Source organism: Erpetoichthys calabaricus, chromosome 1, assembly GCF_900747795.2.
Source record: "Erpetoichthys calabaricus chromosome 1, fErpCal1.3, whole genome shotgun sequence".
Lineage (NCBI taxonomy): Eukaryota > Metazoa > Chordata > Cladistia > Polypteriformes > Polypteridae > Erpetoichthys > Erpetoichthys calabaricus.
The window spans coordinates 320,147,333-320,168,797 of NC_041394.2; the positions used below are offsets into that span (position 1 = coordinate 320,147,333).

Consider the following 21,465-nt stretch of genomic DNA (forward strand, 5'->3'; position numbering starts at 1 on the left):
AAGGTGTCAAGGTTTCTGCTTCCCTTATATCACTTGGATTCAGTTGTGTTAGTAAAAGCTGGAAATACAATAACATCAGCTTTGAATAGCCAGTGTGATTTACAGCATTTGTTAAAACATTCTCATTTATTTATGTCTTTTAAGCCACATTCAAAAATTAAAACACAGCACAGTACAAGTCAGCACCCACAGCTCTGATCTCATCCAAATTCTGTTAAGCTGCATAGCATTCGCCAACCCTGGCCACTATGTACCAAACTATTACTTTTTGTATGAAGCTGTAGTGTCTAAATCAAGCTTATGAAACCCATTCTTTCTTCTGAAATTGTGCTGAATTATGACCTTTAATACTACAGGAAACATTATTTTACATAGTGCATTTCAAGTACCTTACACTTTTTTATAGAACTGAACAAATTAGATATACTGCGGATGACATGACTGTCTATATTGAAGTGTGTGTCAGTGTTGAGGCTTGAACTTGTGTCTTCAGCACCAAGTAGCCATGCCATGCCACCTATGCAAAAGGCATTTTTTATTTTGAAGGAACAAGACTTTTTGAGGGGTGTACTTTAGTGATTCTGTCTAAAAATGAATGAAAAAGCGTACTAGTATGCTGCCATTTTATTGAATGGTACTGTATAAAATAAATGAAAGGCACTGCATAGACATTCATTAATAAAAAGGTACTAGTTAGAACACAATAAAATGAATTGAATAGTAATTGGAAAATGTTAAATAAAATTAACTAAATTTAAAAGTACAGTACCATCTGAAATACACATGCTACATAAAGATGTGTGTTCTGCTTCTTCTTCTTCTTAAAAACATCAAAATGATGTTATTGGTTGAAACTGAATACTGCTATATGAAATTAAATTAAAGCAAAGTGAAAAATACTGTAATGCGGTGTTGGTTCAAGCGTTGTGAATTATGGTGCCAGAATTGTCCCTAATGACAATGAATTGGATTAATCCGGTTTAAGAATTATTAAATCATATTGTTTTTGAATTCATTTGGAAAATGGATGACATAGTGAAACAGTGGTTAGCAGAATTGCCTCTCAGCTCAAGTTACCTTGGTTTCAGTCCTGGGTGTGGGTACTGTCCTTGTGCAGTCTTCATGTTTTCCCCGTGTGTGGATTTTCAGTTGTGCACTTTGGTTTTCACCTGACATTGCAAACGTGTGTGTTAAGATAACTAGCAACTCTGATATGGCCTATTGTGAATGGGTGTGCCCTCTGATGGACAGGGCCACATCCAGAGCTGGTTCTTGCTTTGTACCCTTTCTGACCCTGAATCAGATAGGTGGATTAGGAGATGAATGGATGGATGTATTGTTGTCATTTTCTCTTAATTCTTGTGTGCTGTATGTTGTGAAAGACACTATGTAAGTTTTTTTTTTTTTGTTTTTTTATTGAAGGATACAAGTAGGGTAAAAATGAATAAATGAATGAACAAATAAATTAATTGAAAAGCTTATTTGTAATGAATTTAAAGATGCTATAAAAATGATTTTGGTAGACACTATTGAAAGATGCTTACAGTATATGTACAGAAGTAAGGTGAACTGAAATATATATAATGAATTTAATTTAGTGTCGGAGAGGTGAGATTGCATTAGTTTGGACATGTGCAGAGGAGAGATGCTGGGTATATTGGGAGAAGGATGTTAAGGATTGAGCTGCCAAGTAAGCAGAGGAGAAAGATATGGAAAAAAATGATCTGCTGTGGCAACCCCTAACAGGGGCAGCCAAAAGAAGAAGATGAAAGTGTGCATTTGGAATATACTGTATAAAAATATACTGAATTTTTAAAGGCATTACTGTTAAGTTATTATGACATCAACTATTTTCAAACAAGTTGAAAGGCATTATATAAAATGTATTTATAGTCAAAAAAATTCTACTAATAATGAATTGTGCAATTATAACCAACAGACTTTGTGGTCTTCAGTGGGTTGTTGTTTACCTTCTCTGTGTGTCTCACTAATCGGGTTCTGGCTGGAGTGCATTCCAGGTTGTCCTGGGGGAGGGGAGGTATGTCTTACACATGTCTTAGGTCAAGGGAGGATAGGGGTGTGACACAGGATTTCAGTGTGACCCATCTGGACAAGACTGACCTATTTTCTCTCTAAGCTGCAGTCTTGTGAGTGGAAAAGAACGACAGTCCATCAACAGACTTTTGAAAATGTGAGAGAGAACAGTTTTTGGGTTGTTTTGCTAGTATATGATAGTCAGCTAGTTCTACCTGCATGGAAAAGTGTGGATCTCCTCAGTGCTGGATGAGCCTGCAGTGAGAACAAGGCAAGTATGACATTGTAGGCCCCTAGGGCCTTGTAGGATAAAACCTCAGAAAGACTTCATAGGTAAAACTGGAGAAAAGGTAATAAAATGACACTATCTTTCATAACAATATTGAGTTGTTTCTCAACTGAATTGCATCTGATTGTGTTTTAGATTTATGTTAGTCGGGGCTTTTACAGAGACATATGGCCAGCACTTTTGAGTAAATTGAATGGATTAAAGCACATGACAAACAGAAAGTAAATAAAGGCTCCTCAGTAGCCTCTCTGTAGTCTGTGGAGCTACTCACTTTAGTCCAGTAGTCTGTATGACATTCTAGACTACCTCATGCAGCATGTGCTGCACTCTGTCCAAATATATAAAAGTATACATATAAAACACATTCAGGACTATCTTGTTTGGTCACAGGTGCATAACTTATAAAATATCATAGTCAAAGAAAAAGTAATCTGTAAAGTATTATAAACCAAGTATGTGAACAGTTTGGTAAGTATGTGCATATTAGTAATAATATATTATAAAAGGGTTGTAACAGCATTGGCCCCTTGACAGTGGCATGCTGTTTACATGGTAACACAATCTTATTGTTTGAAAAAAATAAATAAATAAATAAAAAAGTTCAACACCATATTGTTTTGTTTAAGTACTGATTTTCTTGTGGAAAAATCATTTATCAAATAAATATCAAATGATATTTCCCTGTGTTAAGATCCTTATCTAGGAAAATGATAAAACAATGCAGTGGCACTGCACTTGAATAATTTAAGGAGCAGCTTTTAGTGTGGTGCAGGGATGGCAAGAGGCGACTCATCACTCTGTCTCCCTCCCAACCTCTCTCTCTCTCGCTCATTTCAGTGACCTAGTAAGCTCTGAATTCTCTTTATGTCGATGTGAATGTTAAATCTGTTTAAAAGAAAACTCTTAGAGGTATATGGTGCCTGCTGTATGATTCAGTTGTGCAAATGTTGTTATATGTATGCACTAATGTTTACTCTGTATCTCTTGTATAATACTGTATATGTTGGTAAGCATGTAATAACCTTTTAACTGTTATTCATAATACCGTAAGTTATTGTGCACTCTTGTATTTGTCTCCAGACCCATTCAGTTTCTTCTGCCAGTAAATATAAGGGAGAAGTGTGTCGTTGTGCTTGACATTACTATGGAGTGCAATGTGCAGGGACATTGTAGTGCTTAGAGATGTGAGCAGGGCCGGCTTGTGAGACCTGCCAAGTGGAGCAGATTTACACACTATATGACCAAAAGTATATGGACATCCCTCCAAATGAATGAGTTCAGGTGTTTCAGCCTCACTTATTGTTAACAAGTGCATAAAATGAAGCACATAGCCATACAATCTCCACTGACAAACACTGGTAGTAGAATGGGCCATACTGAAGAGCTCAGTGAATTTAAATATGGCACTGTCATAGGATGCCACCTTTACCACATGTCAGTACTTAAAATGTATGCTCTGCTAGACCTGCCTCGATCAACTGTTAGTGATATTATTGTGAAGAGGAAGCATCAAGGAGCAACAACAGCTTAGCCACAAAGTGGTACACTACACAAACTGGCAGAGCAGGGCCATTGAGTGCTGAAGCCCATAGCACATAAAAATCACCTATCCCTGTAGCATCACAGACAGTGGAGTTGCAAACTGCCTCTGGAAGCAACATCAGCACAAGATCCATACATTGGGAGCTTCATGGTATGGGTTTTCATGGGGTAGCAGCTGCGCACAAGTCTAAAAACATTATGCACAATGCCAGGCATCAGTGGCATAAAGCATACTAACATTGGATTCTGGAGCAGTGGACACGAGTTCTCTGTAGTGATGGAAGATGCCAGAAGAATGCTACCTTTCTGACTCCATACTGCCTACTATAAAGTTTGGTGGAAGATGGATAATGGTGTGGGCTGTTTCAGGGTTTGTGCCAGGTCACTTGGTTCCAGTGAAGGGTACTGTTAATGCTACAGACATTTTAGACAATTGTTTGTTTCCAGCTTTGTGGCAACGGTTTGGGGAAGGCACTTTTCAGTTGCAGCATGACTGTGCCCTGTCCACGTAGCCACATCCATAAAAACATGGTTTAACAAGTTTGGTGACCTGCACAAATCCCTGACCTCAACCCTTTTCGAATGAATTGGAATGCTGATTTTGAGCCAGGTCATTTCGTCCAGCATCAGTAGCTGACCTCACAAATGCTCTTATGCAACTTCTGCTTTTAACTGGGCTCCTGCCTTCATTAAGAATGCTGGTATTTCACAGTTTCTTCTTTTTATGACAGTCCAGAAATTACAAAATGAGTTTGCCAAATTACATTGGAATATGGCAAACAGTTGTGTGTGTTACACTGAGATGAAGAGCCATGCTTGAAAAAAGCTGCCATAAGTTCAATGTCATTGCTACTACATGGAAGGAGCAAAGAGAAATGCCAACAAATTGCATAGAAACCTCAGGCGGGGTATTTGCGATAAAGTGGGGTGGTGTATCTGTGTTGATGGTAAAGGACCTAACCTTTGGCCAATGTGCATGAAAATAGAACAGACTTTGCGTAACCTTGCCTGACACGACATAGTTTTTTAAAAGGTACTATACATTTTCTCTGTCTTTTGAGTCCTGTTGTCTTTATGGTTGGCTGACCATAGTTTCCATTTTGGCTGAGATATGGGGATTTTACTTGTCAAATTTATATTAACACTTTGCATATTCACCAACACCCTGGCTGATAATTAGTCTTTATGTTAAAGTATACAGAAAATTTAATGTAGAGCTTTATGAAATAAATTGTTTTAAGTGTGGCATATGTTGGGATCTTCTTTTTAAACATTGGGAAGAGGAAAAAGTAGTAAAGCTGCAGAAGGGCAAAATTAAATTGTATCATTTAAAGAAAAAGGATGATGTGAAATAAAGCAGATGACTGAAAGCATTGCACCAAAGACTTTGAAAAGCCATACCAATAACAACATAAAACCTTTGACTATGAGTGGAGATCACTCCATCAGTGATAGAGTGTTCCAGTTATCTCATCCAGATACCATTTTTCTATCTGACTTGGTTGATTTGCTTGAATGAGTTTGGCTCGATTCGGCACTACTTCAAAATTGGGACACGTTTTACTTAAAACTGTTTTGATGCAACAGACAATTAAAAATGATTTATGTAATCATAACAACATATACAATGTTTTGTAGTTGGTGTAAAGATAACTTAGATTTGAGGATACCACAGAAACATAACATTTTACATAGCATTTTACATAACATTTACATTGTTGCCATCATCAAGCACATTTTCCCCAATGTCTTATGCAGTTGTTATATATCCTTTGTGCATCATTGTGTTAATAATACTTTTAACTGTTCATAGATGTGGTAGGGCTTCAGCAATTATTTGTCTTTCTTTTATATTTAGTTTCACTAATTTTAGTCTGTCAATGGTATATGAGAAAAAGTTCTCTGGTGAAGACTTAATGCTTCATTCTACTTTAAGCCCTATGACAACTTCAGTCTACATCCTTTTTCTTCTCTGTCCAGATTATAGCAAAGCTTTGTCAGTGTTTATGGCACTGTGACCAGAATTGCGAGCCTTACCTCAAATGTGAAAGCTGTGCTTCGCAGAGTTTAAGTTTAAGTCTCTTATTTTTTTTTTTTTTTATCCCTTTGCAATTTTTTTTTCATTAGTATAAAATTTGGACAGCTTCTTACAGCAAATTAAATTTTCAACAAAACTAAAGACTTCCCGTAAGCCAATGTCAAATTATGCAACTTCTAGTCATTGGATATGTTAGACTTGCTGACTGAAGTTGAAAATCGCTGGGCCATGGCAATTTACACAACTGATAATTGCTGGGCATGTCAAATTTTGTGACCACGTTACTGACCTTCTAGCGCACTTGTTCTCGTCCCTCTATAATACACGCAATGATGTGCTGCTGGTGCTATATGAATGGTTAACTGGTACAGAAAGTTCAGCCACAATCTCTGCCCTTTTAATTTTTTCATTCTGTTGTGGTATTTAAAACATGAGACATCAGACAGACGAGCTTCTCTTGTAATCCAAAGCTCCCTTATGTAAGTGCGCATTGTTTATTTAATACTATTTATTCATTATAACGATTATCTAACTTTATTTATTTATTTATTTTTTGCTTTTAACTATTTCTTTTATGTTTTGTTAAAGCACTTTGAACTACATCTTTTGTATGAGAATGTGTTATAGAAATAATGTTGTTGTTCCATTTTTTGTAAACCATTATTTTTTAAAGAGAGGAAAAAGGAAAACAGGATAAGAAAAGAGCAACATCAAAAAGAGAATAAAGTCACCATCCCATCGGAAACCCACAAACCAACACCCACTGATAGTGTTCCTTATGCTTTGTCACTGCATTATACGCATTATACTTCCAGATGAGCATTCATTGGTTGTCAGCTCTTCTGCAGACAGAGCCCTCCCCTACAACTAAAGACAAAGTCAAACATGTTTGATTTTTATCGAAGCGAGTTGCAGACTACTTGGGCTGAGTTGCTGGATATGTTATTTTACATAACTGGCCTGCACAGGAACCCACTGCTGACTGCCTCTGACTCACTAAGATTACGTAAATGAAGGCTACAACTGACAATAGGTGAAAAAGCTGTTTAATGTAACATGGCCTTTAGTCATTTCGGTGGATGTACTTACAATTGGTTAACAATTTCTGCCTTATAATAGTTTTGTTTTTTGAAAGGGCAAAGATTTGTTTTTGAGAAGGAACCATGAAAAAAGAAGTCAGTGATTGTTTGATTCAGTATACAATGTAAATACAGTATGAGTATCTTGATTGTAGAAGTGAAAACAAGACTGAAAGTTATAAAATATGTCAACATTTAACCCCAGCAGTTTTGTTAAAGAATCACTAAAGAAAACACTGTTCTTTGGAGATAAACTTCCCTTTATTTTTGCGCAAACTTAAGACAACCTTTTGTAGTACGGGTTTCTTTAAAAGAAGCCAACTCAGTCTAAATCACATACATAATACCTAGGAATGACATAGACTTACACATGGGTGAACTGCTTAGAGAAACTGGTGACCACCCCCCCAATCCAGAGGATAAAAGGTAAACTAAACAGCAAACAACAATTAGTACAGGTTTCTTTAAAAGAAGCCAACTCAGTCTAAATCACATACATAATACCTAGGAATGACATAGACTTGCACATGGGTGAACTGCTTAGAGAAACTGGTGACCACCCCCCCAATCCAGAGGATAAAAGGTAAACTATACAGCAAACAACAAAAAAAAAAACAACTATCATTAACATATCCAGAACCTCTGGAACCCCACAGTCCTTTAATGGAATAAGAGCTTTTGGAAAAAGGGATAGTATGTTGTGTTAGGTTATCCCTTTGAACATCAAGGATGCACCTACTTCTTTTTTGTCATCTAAATCGCCCATTACCTGAACAATATATATGTATTTTATTTTTCATTTGGTTAGTAGAGTTCTGTTATAATTGCCTGGTTGAACTATATTTTTCTGAATTTAATTAAGTATTTGTGTTCAGAACTGAAAAGGCTGAGTTCCTTAGAGAAACTCAGTAGCATTGCCCCAAAAAAGGCATGTCTCAATGTCACTGTTTTATCATCTTTATCAGAATATATGGATGATCAAAAGCTTTGAAAGGATCATTGCAGTCTTATCTGAATTTTTTATGATATGACTTGGTGTGGGGTACTAGTCCTTTCACTATGTTCATTTTAGGAGTGCTGAAATATTTACATAGTCAAAAATAAAACATCTTAAGTTAAATTCTGTCAGATAACACTGTCCCATTTGAAGAAATATTTCTTATTCCTTTATACTGTCTACACATTAAGGAGTGACTTTTAATTTATAGTCCTTTAAACGTTTAGGTGGTCTTTTGGGAAGTCTCCAAAACAGTTAGTTCTTAATGTCTGCTTTCTAGCACCATCACAACTGCCTTGAATAAATGAATAATGAATGAATAAATGCTTAAATGGCATAGCCCTTTTCTACATAAGGAGTTCCAAGTTTTCTTTGGCCACTGCCTATTTAAAACTCAATTATCCAGCAGCGGAAACTATATGGTTCTATGAGGCTGTCTTGGCAATCCTGTAATTTCCAGTGCAGCCCATCAGTGTCGGGGCATATTTCATTTAAAGCGTGTTTATTCAAAAATAAAATATACTACTACATTACCAATATTTATTTAAGTGTTAATAAACAAACAGTCTCTTGGGAACTTGAAGTCCTTGCTGTACACATAAGTCTTCCTTCTGGGTGTTGACGTGAGTTCTGTGCAGCATGAATTTCAATTCTGAATCTTGCCATTTCAAGGCTTTTAGAAATATGTATTATTCCTTTTGAACCAAAGCCCCTTGCACAGCATCTCTGCCTTCTGAACTGTAACTTAAATGCTGCTAGGTGTCCTTGCTTATACCACAACCTGGCAGACTACCTCACTTCTTTAGCGTCTATTAGGCTGCTCATACACAGTCTCCCCAGGCTTACTCACAGACTCCTGCCTACTTTGACTCTCCTCTTTGAAGTGCCACTAGTCAACTGAGGTCACTTAGAGACTAATTAGAAACTGATGACCAGGGTGCCCATCTGCACATAGTCATTAACATTTCAATGATCCTCATTGAATACACTATTGCAGCCAGCCCCAAAGGTAGTTGTTCACCATGACACTTTTCCAATGCTGTTCTGCTCATTATGTTTTTTTTTCTCCCTGTTCTGAGCAGTAGAAGGCTTCCCTGCCATCTGCCTTCCTTTACTGTCAATGTTAAAGCATAAAATTAAGACTGAGTGTTTGTAAAGAATGAAGTCCATGTTTGTGTTACCCACAGAGTGTTTTCAGGCAAGTTTATGCAAAATAGTCAGTCTTTATGTATAAACACAGTCTTATAGTTCAAGCAACATACTTTCCATGGAGCTTAATTAGACTTGCTTTTGCACAAAGCAAGTTTTTTGATTAAGTTCCAGTCACTCAGATCATTCTACATTGTCATTTATTTCATTGCATATACTTCACAGTCTTAAACTTCATTGACCGCCCAGTCTAGTGTTTATTTTTCACAGCTCCTTTACACAAGGTGTGAATTTCCTCATATGTGGGCTTCTCCAACATCTCAGTTTGTTGCCTACAGTTTCTTTCTACATATACACAGTACATTCAACCATTACATTTTTTTTATATTCAGTTTAATTTCTGTGTATGTGTGCATCAATGACTGCATACTGTGGTACAAATTTCTTAAAATGTTATTTTCAGTTGCTATGAGTAAATGAAATCGATTCCTCTATATTTCCTTTTAAAGATCAATAAAAATCTATCCTTCGGGTTAAACAGGCTACTGCATATTGTGTGTGTGTGTGTTTTTTTTTTATTCACTTAAGCCACATTTCAGGATGTCAACAGTTGAAAGTGAATGTTAAAATTCCAGTGATGGCAGTTTGGTGCTCCTAAAACTGCAGTAACCCCATAGTGACTTAGAAACTCTTGCCCTTTGTTACTAATGCAGTAATCCAAGCACACAAGAGCTGAGAAACATGTGTGAGGGTTTCATAATGCAGTGCCATCTCCCACGTGCCATTCTTCATTTTGTTGCTGTTTTGATGCAACAGCAGTAAAAGTGATATTCATTAATATAGCACAAGAAAGTTATCGCTATGTAAACATACCTGAACACCCACCCATCCAATCACACAGAAATCTTGGATATTGATTGATTTTGTATGTGTATCAGGAGTGAGATGCTAATGTCTGGCTGCATTTCCATTAAAATGTCTGTTTCAGGGTCCTTTTGACTTTAACTGAGCATACATGGAATGAAGTGTACCTCCCTGTTTTCTACCACCGTGATTTTTCAGACTCAGTGTCCTCTGAAAATCCCTATTTCGTGTAGTGCCTTTAAAAAAGACTGCATCAAAAGGAACTTTAGACATCACATAAGATTATTATGGCAGCACTGGATAAAAGACAGGATCCAATTCTGTTTGGGGTGTCAGCCCATCACAGGACACACTCACTCACTCACACACGCACACACCTACATTCATTCACGTTGGTCGAATTTAGAGCCGCCACTTAACCTAATCTATAACTGATTTGAAATGTGGGAGGAAATTCCGAGTATAGGAGTTAAACTTACACAGGTAATGGCAGACTGTGCACAGTCTACACAGGAAGTGGCCATACCAGATTTTGAGCCCAGAAGCAAAGGGTGGGTGATGCATAATAACTGAAATACACACAAAGTATTCTAGGGAAATTAGTTCAGTAGAGAGCCTACATACCCTTTATAATAAAAAAAAAATGATACAAACAAGAAAACTTGGAATTTAAGAGCTGATAAACTATCCATCATTATCAAAATATATGCATCAATAAAAATAAAATGAAAAGGGATGCAAGTCATCTAAAATACTAGTTATAAAGGCAGGTTTCACTAATGAAATCATATACCCTTCTTTTTACAGATTTCAATAATTATTGCTTTACACTGAACACATGGAGTATGCTGTGAACCCTTCCAGGAATATGTTTTGATTTAGACTTTTTAGGTAGAAATGCATAAAAGATTGTTAGAAGAATAAAGGCTTTTGTCTTCTGTAGTCCCTCCTGTGAGGACAATCTGTTGTAACCTGTTAATTTCATGGCATTGCTAAGTCTTACTCCCTAGCACCTTTTGTCCCATATGCCCATCACATTATTGGTTCTCTTTTGACACATTAATTTATTTTTGTGTGTGTGGACCAATTCCATCCATAGTCTGCATAAACCGTATACATTTTTAGCACTGTGTTAGTGTCTCATTATATGCCTCTCCTCTAGCTTTTGTTCACTTTTATTTAAAGATTATGTAACAAACAGATTCTGAATATCTACTTCTATGTTTTTTCCACAGCTTGATTACTCAGCCCTAAACTGTAATATGCAAAAATATTTTATCACCTGTGGCACTAGTGAAAGGCAAGGAAAACTTACTTTTTGAGGCAGAAGGTTAACACAACAACCATTGCAAAGCCTGACAACTGGAGTGTAGATCTACTCCGAACCGTTGCACTCCATCCCGCAGTGGGAATAAAAACCTAGCAGTCATGAGTGCTTTTACAACCGAAAAACAAACTGGCATCAAAAGGACTGAAGTGTAGTCAGTGAGATGCAGAAGCTGACATTGCACTGAGTGCCCTGATGATGTGCGCTGTGACAGATTCCCTCTGTGTGTGTTTGTGTGTGTGTCACCAATGCAGGAGTACAGCAGAGGACAAGGAGCTGACATGTAAAAGAAGCAAAATCCCTTTTTATCTATTTATGTAATGTACCACTGAGATATGAAATTCACTACATAAAGCAAATATCTATTTATCTGTCACTCTGCCTCTAATAGTGGCTTTCATATCTGTTTATTTGATTGTCTACCTTAGATTTAAAAAAAAAAAAACTGTAATCAAGTGGCAATATTGAAAATAAATTAAGTTTTTCATCTAAGCTCACTCAGAGCTACAGTGGGGAAGGTATTTCAGTCCCATTGAAGAAGCTGGACACGCACGCAGAGGAGGGCTATCAGCCGATTCGCCTGCTCGAGTGTCCGGTTACGAGAGAGAGAGAGAGAGAGCGCGTGTGAGTGTGAGCGAGTGAGCAAGCAAGTGCGCGTGCATGGTAGCATTCACTCTGAGGGCTGCTGCTTAGTGTCTGTTCGGAGGAAAGCTCTGCTTTATTAGCTCCTGTTTCCATCTGTCTGAGGGCAAACCAATCTCGTACACAGATGAAAGAAGAGGTACCCATGCGAAGGAGATTTTCCACCTGTGCTGGGGTGACAGTGGTGCTGCCTCCCCGGCCAGACGGGCGCAGGCTGATTCGGAATGCCTCTTTTGGGGGATACAATGAGCTGTCCCCAAACCTGCCAGGTTGGTGTTAGCTTTTTCTTCTCTTTTTATTGAATCCTTCTTCTGTGTAATCTGTTTTATGTCAGAACCTCGCTGTCAGACTGTGGGAAGCAGGCACACGTAACACCAGGATGGGTCATCAGTTTGAATTTGAAGAGTTCTTGTTTATGAGAAGTGCGTACTTCTTCACACTTAGCCTCCTGGTTTTGCTTTTCATTTACTGTATATTGCTTTGTTTCTCCTTTAGACATTTGCAGATTACACTTGGCATGTGTGCCAATCACTCACTCAGTCACCAGGGCTATTATCCAACTTGTGAATGTTGAATGCATGTGATTTAGTCTTATTTTCACTCCACTCCCCAAAGCTGCAGGACCCTCTGTGCCCCACAGCTGTAAATGACATGTAGTTTATGCCCACACCCTCTTATGCTAACTTATCTTTGTGACTTTTGTTCTCTGTTTTGTGCTTCATTAAATATTTCTAGTTTTTGAAGCTTTGTTTAAAGTGTTTCTACTTCATGCATTTTTAATTAAAATTTTAAAAATAGTTTGACTATAGTAGTACTGATTGAACATTTGCATGTATATGTGTATGGTACTTTATACTATTTTCACAGTATATTCATACATTAATCAATCCAGCAGTAAACCTGCTTAATTCAGTTCAAGGTTGCAGGGGCCACAGCCTGTCCTTGCAGCATTGGGTGGAAGGCAGGAAGTAACAAACCCTTAATGTGATTCCAGATATCCTGGGGTACTGTCATTCAGTGCCAATTTCAAGTTGTCTTAATTCTCAATTCACATTGTTCTAAGTCCTGAATGGTGTAACATTTGTCGATAAAATGTAAACACAATATATTATAAAATGAAATGCGAAACCTTGCAATGTGTGTACCAAAACATAGAGATACAAATATATGTACTGTATTTTAACATTAGATTCTTTAAAATCTTGAATATTACTCAAAAAATGGGAAAGTCTGAGTATGTTAAACTAATATTAGATAGTAGTGGACAAAGGATAAACAATATATAGTATATACAGTTTCTCCTTGCTGTCACCTGACTTCATAGTGATAGACAGATAAAATGAATAAGAAAATAAAACTAAGGTGGTTAGCTTTGTCATTGATGACAGTAATTCGTCTACTTTGATGTCCAATCCCAAGGTCAAGGGGGATATCTTTATCTAAAGTTCAATGACGTTATGTACCACTACAAAACATCAGGTAGAGGGAGATGGTGAGAATGAAAATGCAGGTGATCAAAATGATTGCTATAATCATTACAGACCAATATAAATGGCTTCAGACACAGCTCTAATTAGAGTATACTGTTCTAAAGTAAGGAGTAAATATATAGCCTTGATTTTTAATGCTTAGACCAATGGGCCTTTTCTAATATTGGTAGGTGGATCATTATAGAGTTTAAATGCCCTATACCTAAAGGCTGTGTCTCCCACACTAGTTAATCTCATAAATGTAAGGAAGCCTGCATCTTGAGATCTCAGTGTGCGTCATGAAGTATAGGCATCAATATGTTCTGTAAGGTTAGAGGTTAAGGGGAAGTTAAGCCATTTGCAGCTTCAAAAAAAATCACTTCTAAACTAAACCGAGTTGCAATGTAGTGAAGATAGTCATTTGTCTTAGGTGTAGTTGTTGTCGCCATATTTTTACCTAAACAGTGGCATGAGGTCATCTGAACGTTCTAAACTTTTTGGCAGTTATTTGTATAAACAGAAAAAAATGACATATAACATATAGTTAGGCCTGATTGTTACATGTTTATGTAGACCTGGGACAACTGAGCAGAGTGCTGCTAAATAATGTGAATAAACATGTTTTTTATTAGTTTCCCTTTGTATATCTGTTTGTCTGCACATCTGCTTATTAAATTTCTGTTTTATATGTTTCACTGATTTATGTCAGTCTGTATATTTTTTGTCTTTATTTTTATTGTACCTTTCATATTTATTACCATTTATTTCAATCATTGTTAAATATAATTAATAACTACACTGGTATGTCTGTGTATTGCAGTCTCTGCATTGCACTTTTCCTATTTATACATTAAATCATTTCATATAGTACTTTTAAGCATATTATATATTGATATATATTGTTTATGCACTGCTGTCTTTATTTACTGTCTATATATTTTTCTGTCTATCTGTGTATCTTTCTATTATTCTAAGTCCTGTCTGCTTCAGTCTTAAAAAGTCTATCATCAAGTGGCAATATTAAAAAAAAAAAAAAAACAACAAAAGAAGATAAAAGAAAAAAGTCTATATCATACTGGAAGTGCAGTCGGAGCTAAGCTGGAGGTGTGCAGTGTTTCATTCTTGACTTGATATAGTAGCATTCATATCTGTTTATTAATAATAATATTAATAATAATAATACATTTTATTTATACAAGGCGCCTTACTAAGCACTCAAGAACACTGAACAAACAATAAATAAAAAAACACATTATAAACAAAACTTAAAACATCAGAAAATACAGAAAATATAAAAATTAAAACCAAACAAAGCCACTGTAATCATAGAGAAAAAGCCATTAATTAGCTATTAATAAAGTTTTTTCTAAATAATCATACTTTCACTTAAAAGACAAGCATGTTATACAGGTCTAAATACAGTATGAAAAAAAGCACTGAAATATAGCTTAACTTTTCTGCCATATCTAGAATCAATTCAAGGCTGAAAACATATTATTTAATCACAGAGTTCTCTTGCTAGAGCTATTACTGAGGCCGCTCATATCACTTTTTGATAACTGTGCCATTTACTACAGTTTATTTTTAATTATTATATGGCTGCAATTTCTATCTATCTATCTATCTATCTATCTATCTATCTATCTATCTATCTATCTATCTATCTATCTATCTATCTATCTATCTATCTATCTATGCTTAAAATTATATTTGTCTGTTCCTCAATTTTAGACTTTATGTAAAAGCCCTGTCTATGTTAAAAATTTCTTAGTGCCTCTATTGCTGTGTGGTGTTTTTATTTGCTGTAACAATAAAATGAAATGTAATTTTACATTGGTATGTGTTCAGTATTAGCAATCAACATGCTAAAGTTTATTAAAAGACACCGTGAAACATATTGTACATTTTGGGGCTGGAAGAATACAGAAAAAAAGACTTTTTAGGATGAGCAGAACCAGAAGATAATAAAGCTTCCCCACCTGTCCTTTAGTAGTATTGAAGGTGACTTTTTCTAATCCGACATTAAAGCCCGTGTTGCAGTAAGTTTGTTTTTGTTCAAAAAGTGGAGCATGACTGAAGGAGTTCAAGTAAAAGTAATTGTCCTCTGGCGGCAGATACTTTACATCTGAACAAATGTGCAAGATTAGCTTGTGAAAATATTAACAGGTCTCTCAATTCTGCATGCATGTGTTTCATCTTCAAGTGTCATTGGTTATAAAATTGCAACCTGAATGCAGAGTGGTTACCTTAGAGTGTCATTAAATATAAACCCACTATTGCATGCCTTTTAGTGCAAGAGGATTGCCCATACTGAGAGGTTAACCACAAATCAGTTGAGGAGACAAAACTGAAGAAATATTCACAACTAGTCTGGTTTCTGTTTCAGAAAAATAGATGCTTGAACTATTGTCACAAGAAAAATCAAACAAGAAAAATAATTTCTTAGGGTGTACTTATTTTTACATATGACTGTATGTTCCATATTTCAGTTTGTAGTAGTGTTGTGTTTCGGTGTTTAGTGCTGCTGCTTTACAAATCCTCTATCTTGAGTTTGAATGTTCTGTGTGACTTGGCATGCTCTCCTTGTGTCTGCATAGGTTTTTCTCATGGCTACTGTGGTTCTCCACCCTCATTCCATAAACTTTCTGGTTAAGTTGATTATTGATTCTAAATTGATCTTATGTATATGTGTTCCTGAGCTCTGTGAGCACCTTCCAGAATTCTTTACTACCCTCACCACACTGCTTCTTGAATAGGCTTGACCATGCACTGGATTAATTGGCTTTAAAAACGCTATTTATTTTTTCAGCCACTAACTGAAAAATACACAATTTTTAAACTATGAACCAAATGATTATAATTTTCATTTTTTACCAAAATTGACAAATCGTCTGTAAAGTATTAGAACATGCCAAAATTCCAAGCTTGATTTCTTCATTCCTGTGGGCCAGTTAATTGCAACATTGCTCAATAAATATTGAAGTAACTATAGTATGCAAGGAATTCAGTGTCCATCTTACATGAAGTCTTTGCCACACACAAGAACACCACTGCCTGTTTACTTAAAGAAAGCCCAGCCCTTTGGAGATCCTGATTGCGTTATTCTACTAACAGTTCCAGTGAAGATGTTGCAATGCATGTTTAAATTCAAAATGAAATGCCAAAAGAGTTTGTCAGTTGAGGAGTCCACCTTACAAAATACAAAATACCGTATTAAAGGTAAAGGGATCACTTAAAATAGGAACATATTCAGATAGATTGCTGGCCAAAAAGCATCCTGACAGGCTGATTTTCCTGGATTGTTGTTTAAAACGTAAACAAGTATCAATCTCATTTCCACCTGTCTTTAATGGATAACCAGTAGTGATTGAATAAATAAGTAAATAGGGCTTGAAGGTTGAGCTGCTGCCCTTCAATATATTCCTGCCTGACTTGACTGACCAAGTAGTCTGGATGAGGATAATCAGCTGTAGTAAACGAGAGTCTGTGTTGTTAAACAGCTATCCACTTTCTGTTCACTGAAACCCAGTCATCTTTACTTAAAATTCCTTTAAAAAATGTGTTGTTTGCAGAGTCTTTCAGCAGAAGGAACACCACTCAGGCAAATAAAGAGGGCTGACAGTGCTATAAACCCACTGGAGGCAGTGTTTTCCATTTTTGTCATATCTTACCAGTTTTCCCCACTTGATAAAGAACATGCCATGTTGCAGATGAGGGATATATTAGGAGACTGCTCTGTTTAAGAGTCACACGCTATAAAATATGAAGTTGGTTATAATACCATTGATTCAGTTTAGCTCATTCTATAATGCATTTAGTCTTTAAAAACAAAGCCAAGTCTCCTGCATAGTGTGGAATCTAGAATCATCCATTTTCCCACCATTTAGCAGATGCATATTGAAATGGCCCTTGTAAAAATCATTGAGTATGAAAAATAACGCCAAGTTAACTGCTTAAATTAAGTATACGTTTAATGATGTTTGACGGGGGGTGTCTAGTCTTGTTGTGTACTCTTTTTTTTGTTTTTTTTTTTCAGCATGATGTAAGAAAGGTACCAACCCTGGATAATGTTTCAGTTCATGCATGAACTTCTAAATTGAATTTAATAATTTGTGATGATTATTTTAAACTTTCTGTATATAGAACATGTACATCCTGTGTCACATACCTCTGCACAATTCTTACAGAGTGAACATCCTAGAGCTCCACAGGTGGCTTTAGTTCCATCTTCTCTTTGGGTGTATGTATTTTATCATGGTGGAGAAAGTAATGCCATTGCTTGTGCGATCAATATACTTTCAGAAGAGAAAAAGTAGAATCATTTTGGCTTTCAGTATGCGCAGGCAGTTATTTGCATAACATTACGCTCTTAAATCCACTTAATCCTTGACACTGTTATGTCATTTGACACTAATTTAAGCCCTGAAAAATACACATTTGTCATCTAAACCCAATTATTGTGGTCTGGATTGTGTAGTCATGAGATCAAAGCAAGCATTAAAGTAAAATGAAACATTCCCATAATTCTGCTCTCTGAGGTTTTAATCTGGAAAAAGACAGTATCAGGATTTGCACATTAGAAAACATTAACAACTGTTTCCAGGTTGTTGGTTTTTTTTGTTTTTTTTTTTTTTTTTTAACAATTGGAGCACAAGCAGGTTAATTGACTTGTCTGAGGTCTTGCAGAGTATCTAAGGTGGAGCTAGAATCTGGAACCTTGTGGTTTAAAATCCAGTACCGTGGTCACTTCACACACTACCTGACACAAAATATTCTTATATACTTGACTAACACTTTTATACAATATCTCTCTATTATTCTATTATAAAAGAAAATCTTGAGACAAGACTATTGTCAAGAGATTTTTTCAAGTCCCGCCCTCCTCTCAACCATTTTCAACCACGCCCACAGTCCTCTCACCTCTTATTTGTGTGAACGCTTTTGTCAGACACAGTTCCTGCACTCTTATAAATTTTTATGTTTTCCTCACTTTAAGTACCCAATAAAAGAAGACTTATTCTGTCCAAATCTTATTAAAGAATTTCATCCCGAAGGGTTATCAACAGAAGAAATGAGTACACGGGCAATCCTAGCACAGAGAAACGATCAATAGACTATGCTAAAACAGTTGGTGGTGATGGTGCGGAAGATGAAAACATCACCTTACAATATCCTGTAGAATATCTGCAGCCGTTAACACCGTGTGGTCTTCCACCAGCCGAATTAGAAGGATGTATCATAATGTTATTGCGTACTTTATGTCTGAGTGATGCGCTATGCAATAGGACCCGGTGGGCGAGCAAAGCAAGCAGGGGGCAGAGCCCCCTAGTAATATAAAAGACCAGGATACTTTATAATAATTTACATATATTGCATTAACACATCCTTTAGGAATTTCATTATTTATTTATTCAATGTTAGCTGAACTTTCTACTTCAGCTTAACCAAAATAAATATGCTGCTTATTTAAAACAAAAATTTAATATTAATGTCTGTGACCCTGAATGTCATAGAGGTCTTGCTCATTGCCATGATTATAAATGATCTACTTTATACGTGCAAGAGCAAAGAATTCCCAAAACAGCTGAACATACATGAACTAAAATTCATTAGAATAAATTAACCTAGTGTAACACAGCTACTAAACTGCCAGGCTTCATAATGATAGACCTAGCAGGATTAGCCCCAGTAGTCTCTGCATTTAAATTAAGGTCAAAAGCTCACTTTTTATGAGAGTCTCTTCTTGTTTAAACCTTTAGCTGAAGCTGTTTCGTTCAACACTGGAGTTGATGTGCTATAACCCCAGACATACCCAGTCCTTCGTTTCACACTTCAGGAATTTCAGGGGTGCTCAGGGATTGACTGATACTTTGTACTGATTGGATTTTTTTGTCCTCTCCTTTGCCTACTAAACCAAATAAAAAAGTATGAATAAGTTATTTATTCATATTTTTAAAAAGCCAAAATAATTTAGTATACATACACTTGGATGCAGAAATATTACGAGTATTCTATGTGTGTTAGTTTATCTATACTGTATTTGTAAGTGTGTAGAGCACTACAGGCTTGCATATTAAGAATGTGCAGTATGCTAATACTTTATGAATTCAGCCAGACATTTTTGCATTGCCATTGCAACAGACAAGGTGGATTCCCTTTACAAAAGAAATTACTTTGGTGCACTAATTCTTAATTTAAAACTTTACAAAAATAATCATATCCATTTCTATAGCAGCTATTTCTTTACAGTAACATGGTGAAAATTAAAATGAATTCACACACTCAATCTAAACTGTTGTAAAGCATTTTCTATTGGAATTTGTGTAGCCATGCTACTGTTTGTGGTAACCTCCTTGTTACACTGGAAAAGAATAAAATTTGCACAAGCTATATTCTTACAAATAAGAAAAAAGCATTTAGTGTTCCCTTGTAGGGTTTTAGAAGCAGGCACTAAAATAAATTTAAAATAAATTAACTTAAAATGAAAAGAAAAAAGATTGTCTAATTATTGATAAAATAAGACAATAGAAATTGCAGTACTTGTGTCAAAGCACCCTCCTCAATATATAACAAGTTTTTTATATATATATAACAAGACTTTTCGTCTACATTTCACTCAATATATATCAGATTTCAAGTAACATATACACAGTGTATGTGATATATAGCCACCATATAAATTTTATTGAATCTAATTCCACGCCTAGTAGTGTGGCTGCTGATGTATGACAAATAAGTCTGTATTGTGATAATTAACGATTTAGTAGGCTGGTGATCATTTTCAGCAGCTTGGAAGGAGGAGGCCATTTTTCTCAGTGTTTTTCACAGTAGGCTGTTCTAATTGAACTGCTCAAACCCATTTGCTCACCTTGGATTAACTAAATTTGGATAAATTCTTACTATTAAGAGACAAGAGACTTGGCTGCTCTTGTCTGGCTTTTTTTAGATCTATGAACAGTATGTTACTGAGATATATGCAAGGAAAATACATTAGGTTTTTTTTTTTTTTTAATGATGAATATTACTGTGTAAAATAAACATGTAAATAATGAGATAGATAAACAGATTGTTTTTAATTTGTTTTATAAGTGTTTTGTGATGACACTCTCTGGAAGTTGGTACAATAAAAATCATTGGAATGTACTATCTGTGATAAACCATATGGCATTTCCCTTTTTAATCTTATTGTATATTTTATAAAGTGCCTTCTGATAGCCCTTCTTGTAGAAATGAAGTATTATAAATAAAAATGTAATTTATTGATTAATTTTGTAAAAATATAAAATAGTAAAAGGTGGTACCATGCCCTGTGAAAGCTACTTAAAAGCATGTTAAAACCATGAATCCATCAATCAACAAACTAGTTCAGGACAAAGCAAGTTAGAATATGACTGACTGACATCTTTAGCAGCCCATGATAAAGTAACTTTGGTTTTCCTTCCATATCATATAATATGCACATGTTAATTAAGTTGGCAGCTCTAAATTGGCTGTTTGATTGAGTTAGAGCTGAACCCTGTCCAGGGCTGATGTCTGCTTTGTGCCTGAACCTGTCCATTGAAACTGAAACTGAATTTGAAGATGGAGGTTTGAGTCCATTATGCTATCTGGTACGGTGATCCTTTTTACGGTAGCCTGGTGTGCAGATTAACTAGATTAGTTTGATGTGATTCAGTCATGTTCATTCAAGCAGCCACAGAGCGGACTTTTTTGGAAGATTTGTGCACTCCTTTGTTTTATTTTTCCACCTCCATTAGGTCATTGTGACTGATCAGACTCCAGGTGCACACATGTCATGCTTGTAAATGAACACTATTTTATGGTGCTAGTCATCCAAATGGAGGCAACAGCAAAAAAAAAAAACGTGTAGTTTCCTTTGCTCAAGGTTATTACTCCAAGTGCTTTTCAGGTGGAGCGTGACTCAGCAGATTCTACAAAGAGTATTTATAAATAGCTGCTTTTACATCTTTTTATTTATTTTGCTTATCTCAACAGTTGCATCTTCTCAGATCTGACTGCATCAGAACTACATCAG

At 35.9% G+C, this 21,465-nt stretch overlaps 1 protein-coding gene across 7 annotated transcripts in view; it reads left to right on the forward strand.

Moving 5' to 3' along the window:
- The window catches only part of osbpl8 (oxysterol binding protein-like 8), a 268,722-nt gene that overhangs the window by 158,131 nt on the left and 89,126 nt on the right, over positions 1 to 21,465 (forward strand). For 2 of the 7 annotated variants that reach the window (XM_028818222.2, XM_028818230.2), the window contains exon 1: positions 11,986 to 12,230. The exons of the other annotated variants lie outside the window; for them this stretch is intronic. In XM_028818222.2, coding sequence (XP_028674055.2) covers positions 12,089 to 12,230 — 142 coding nt within the window. In that variant the 5' untranslated portion in view covers positions 11,986 to 12,088. Of the gene's footprint in view, positions 1 to 11,985; positions 12,231 to 21,465 lie in introns of those variants that run through there. 7 annotated transcript variants of the gene reach the window in all.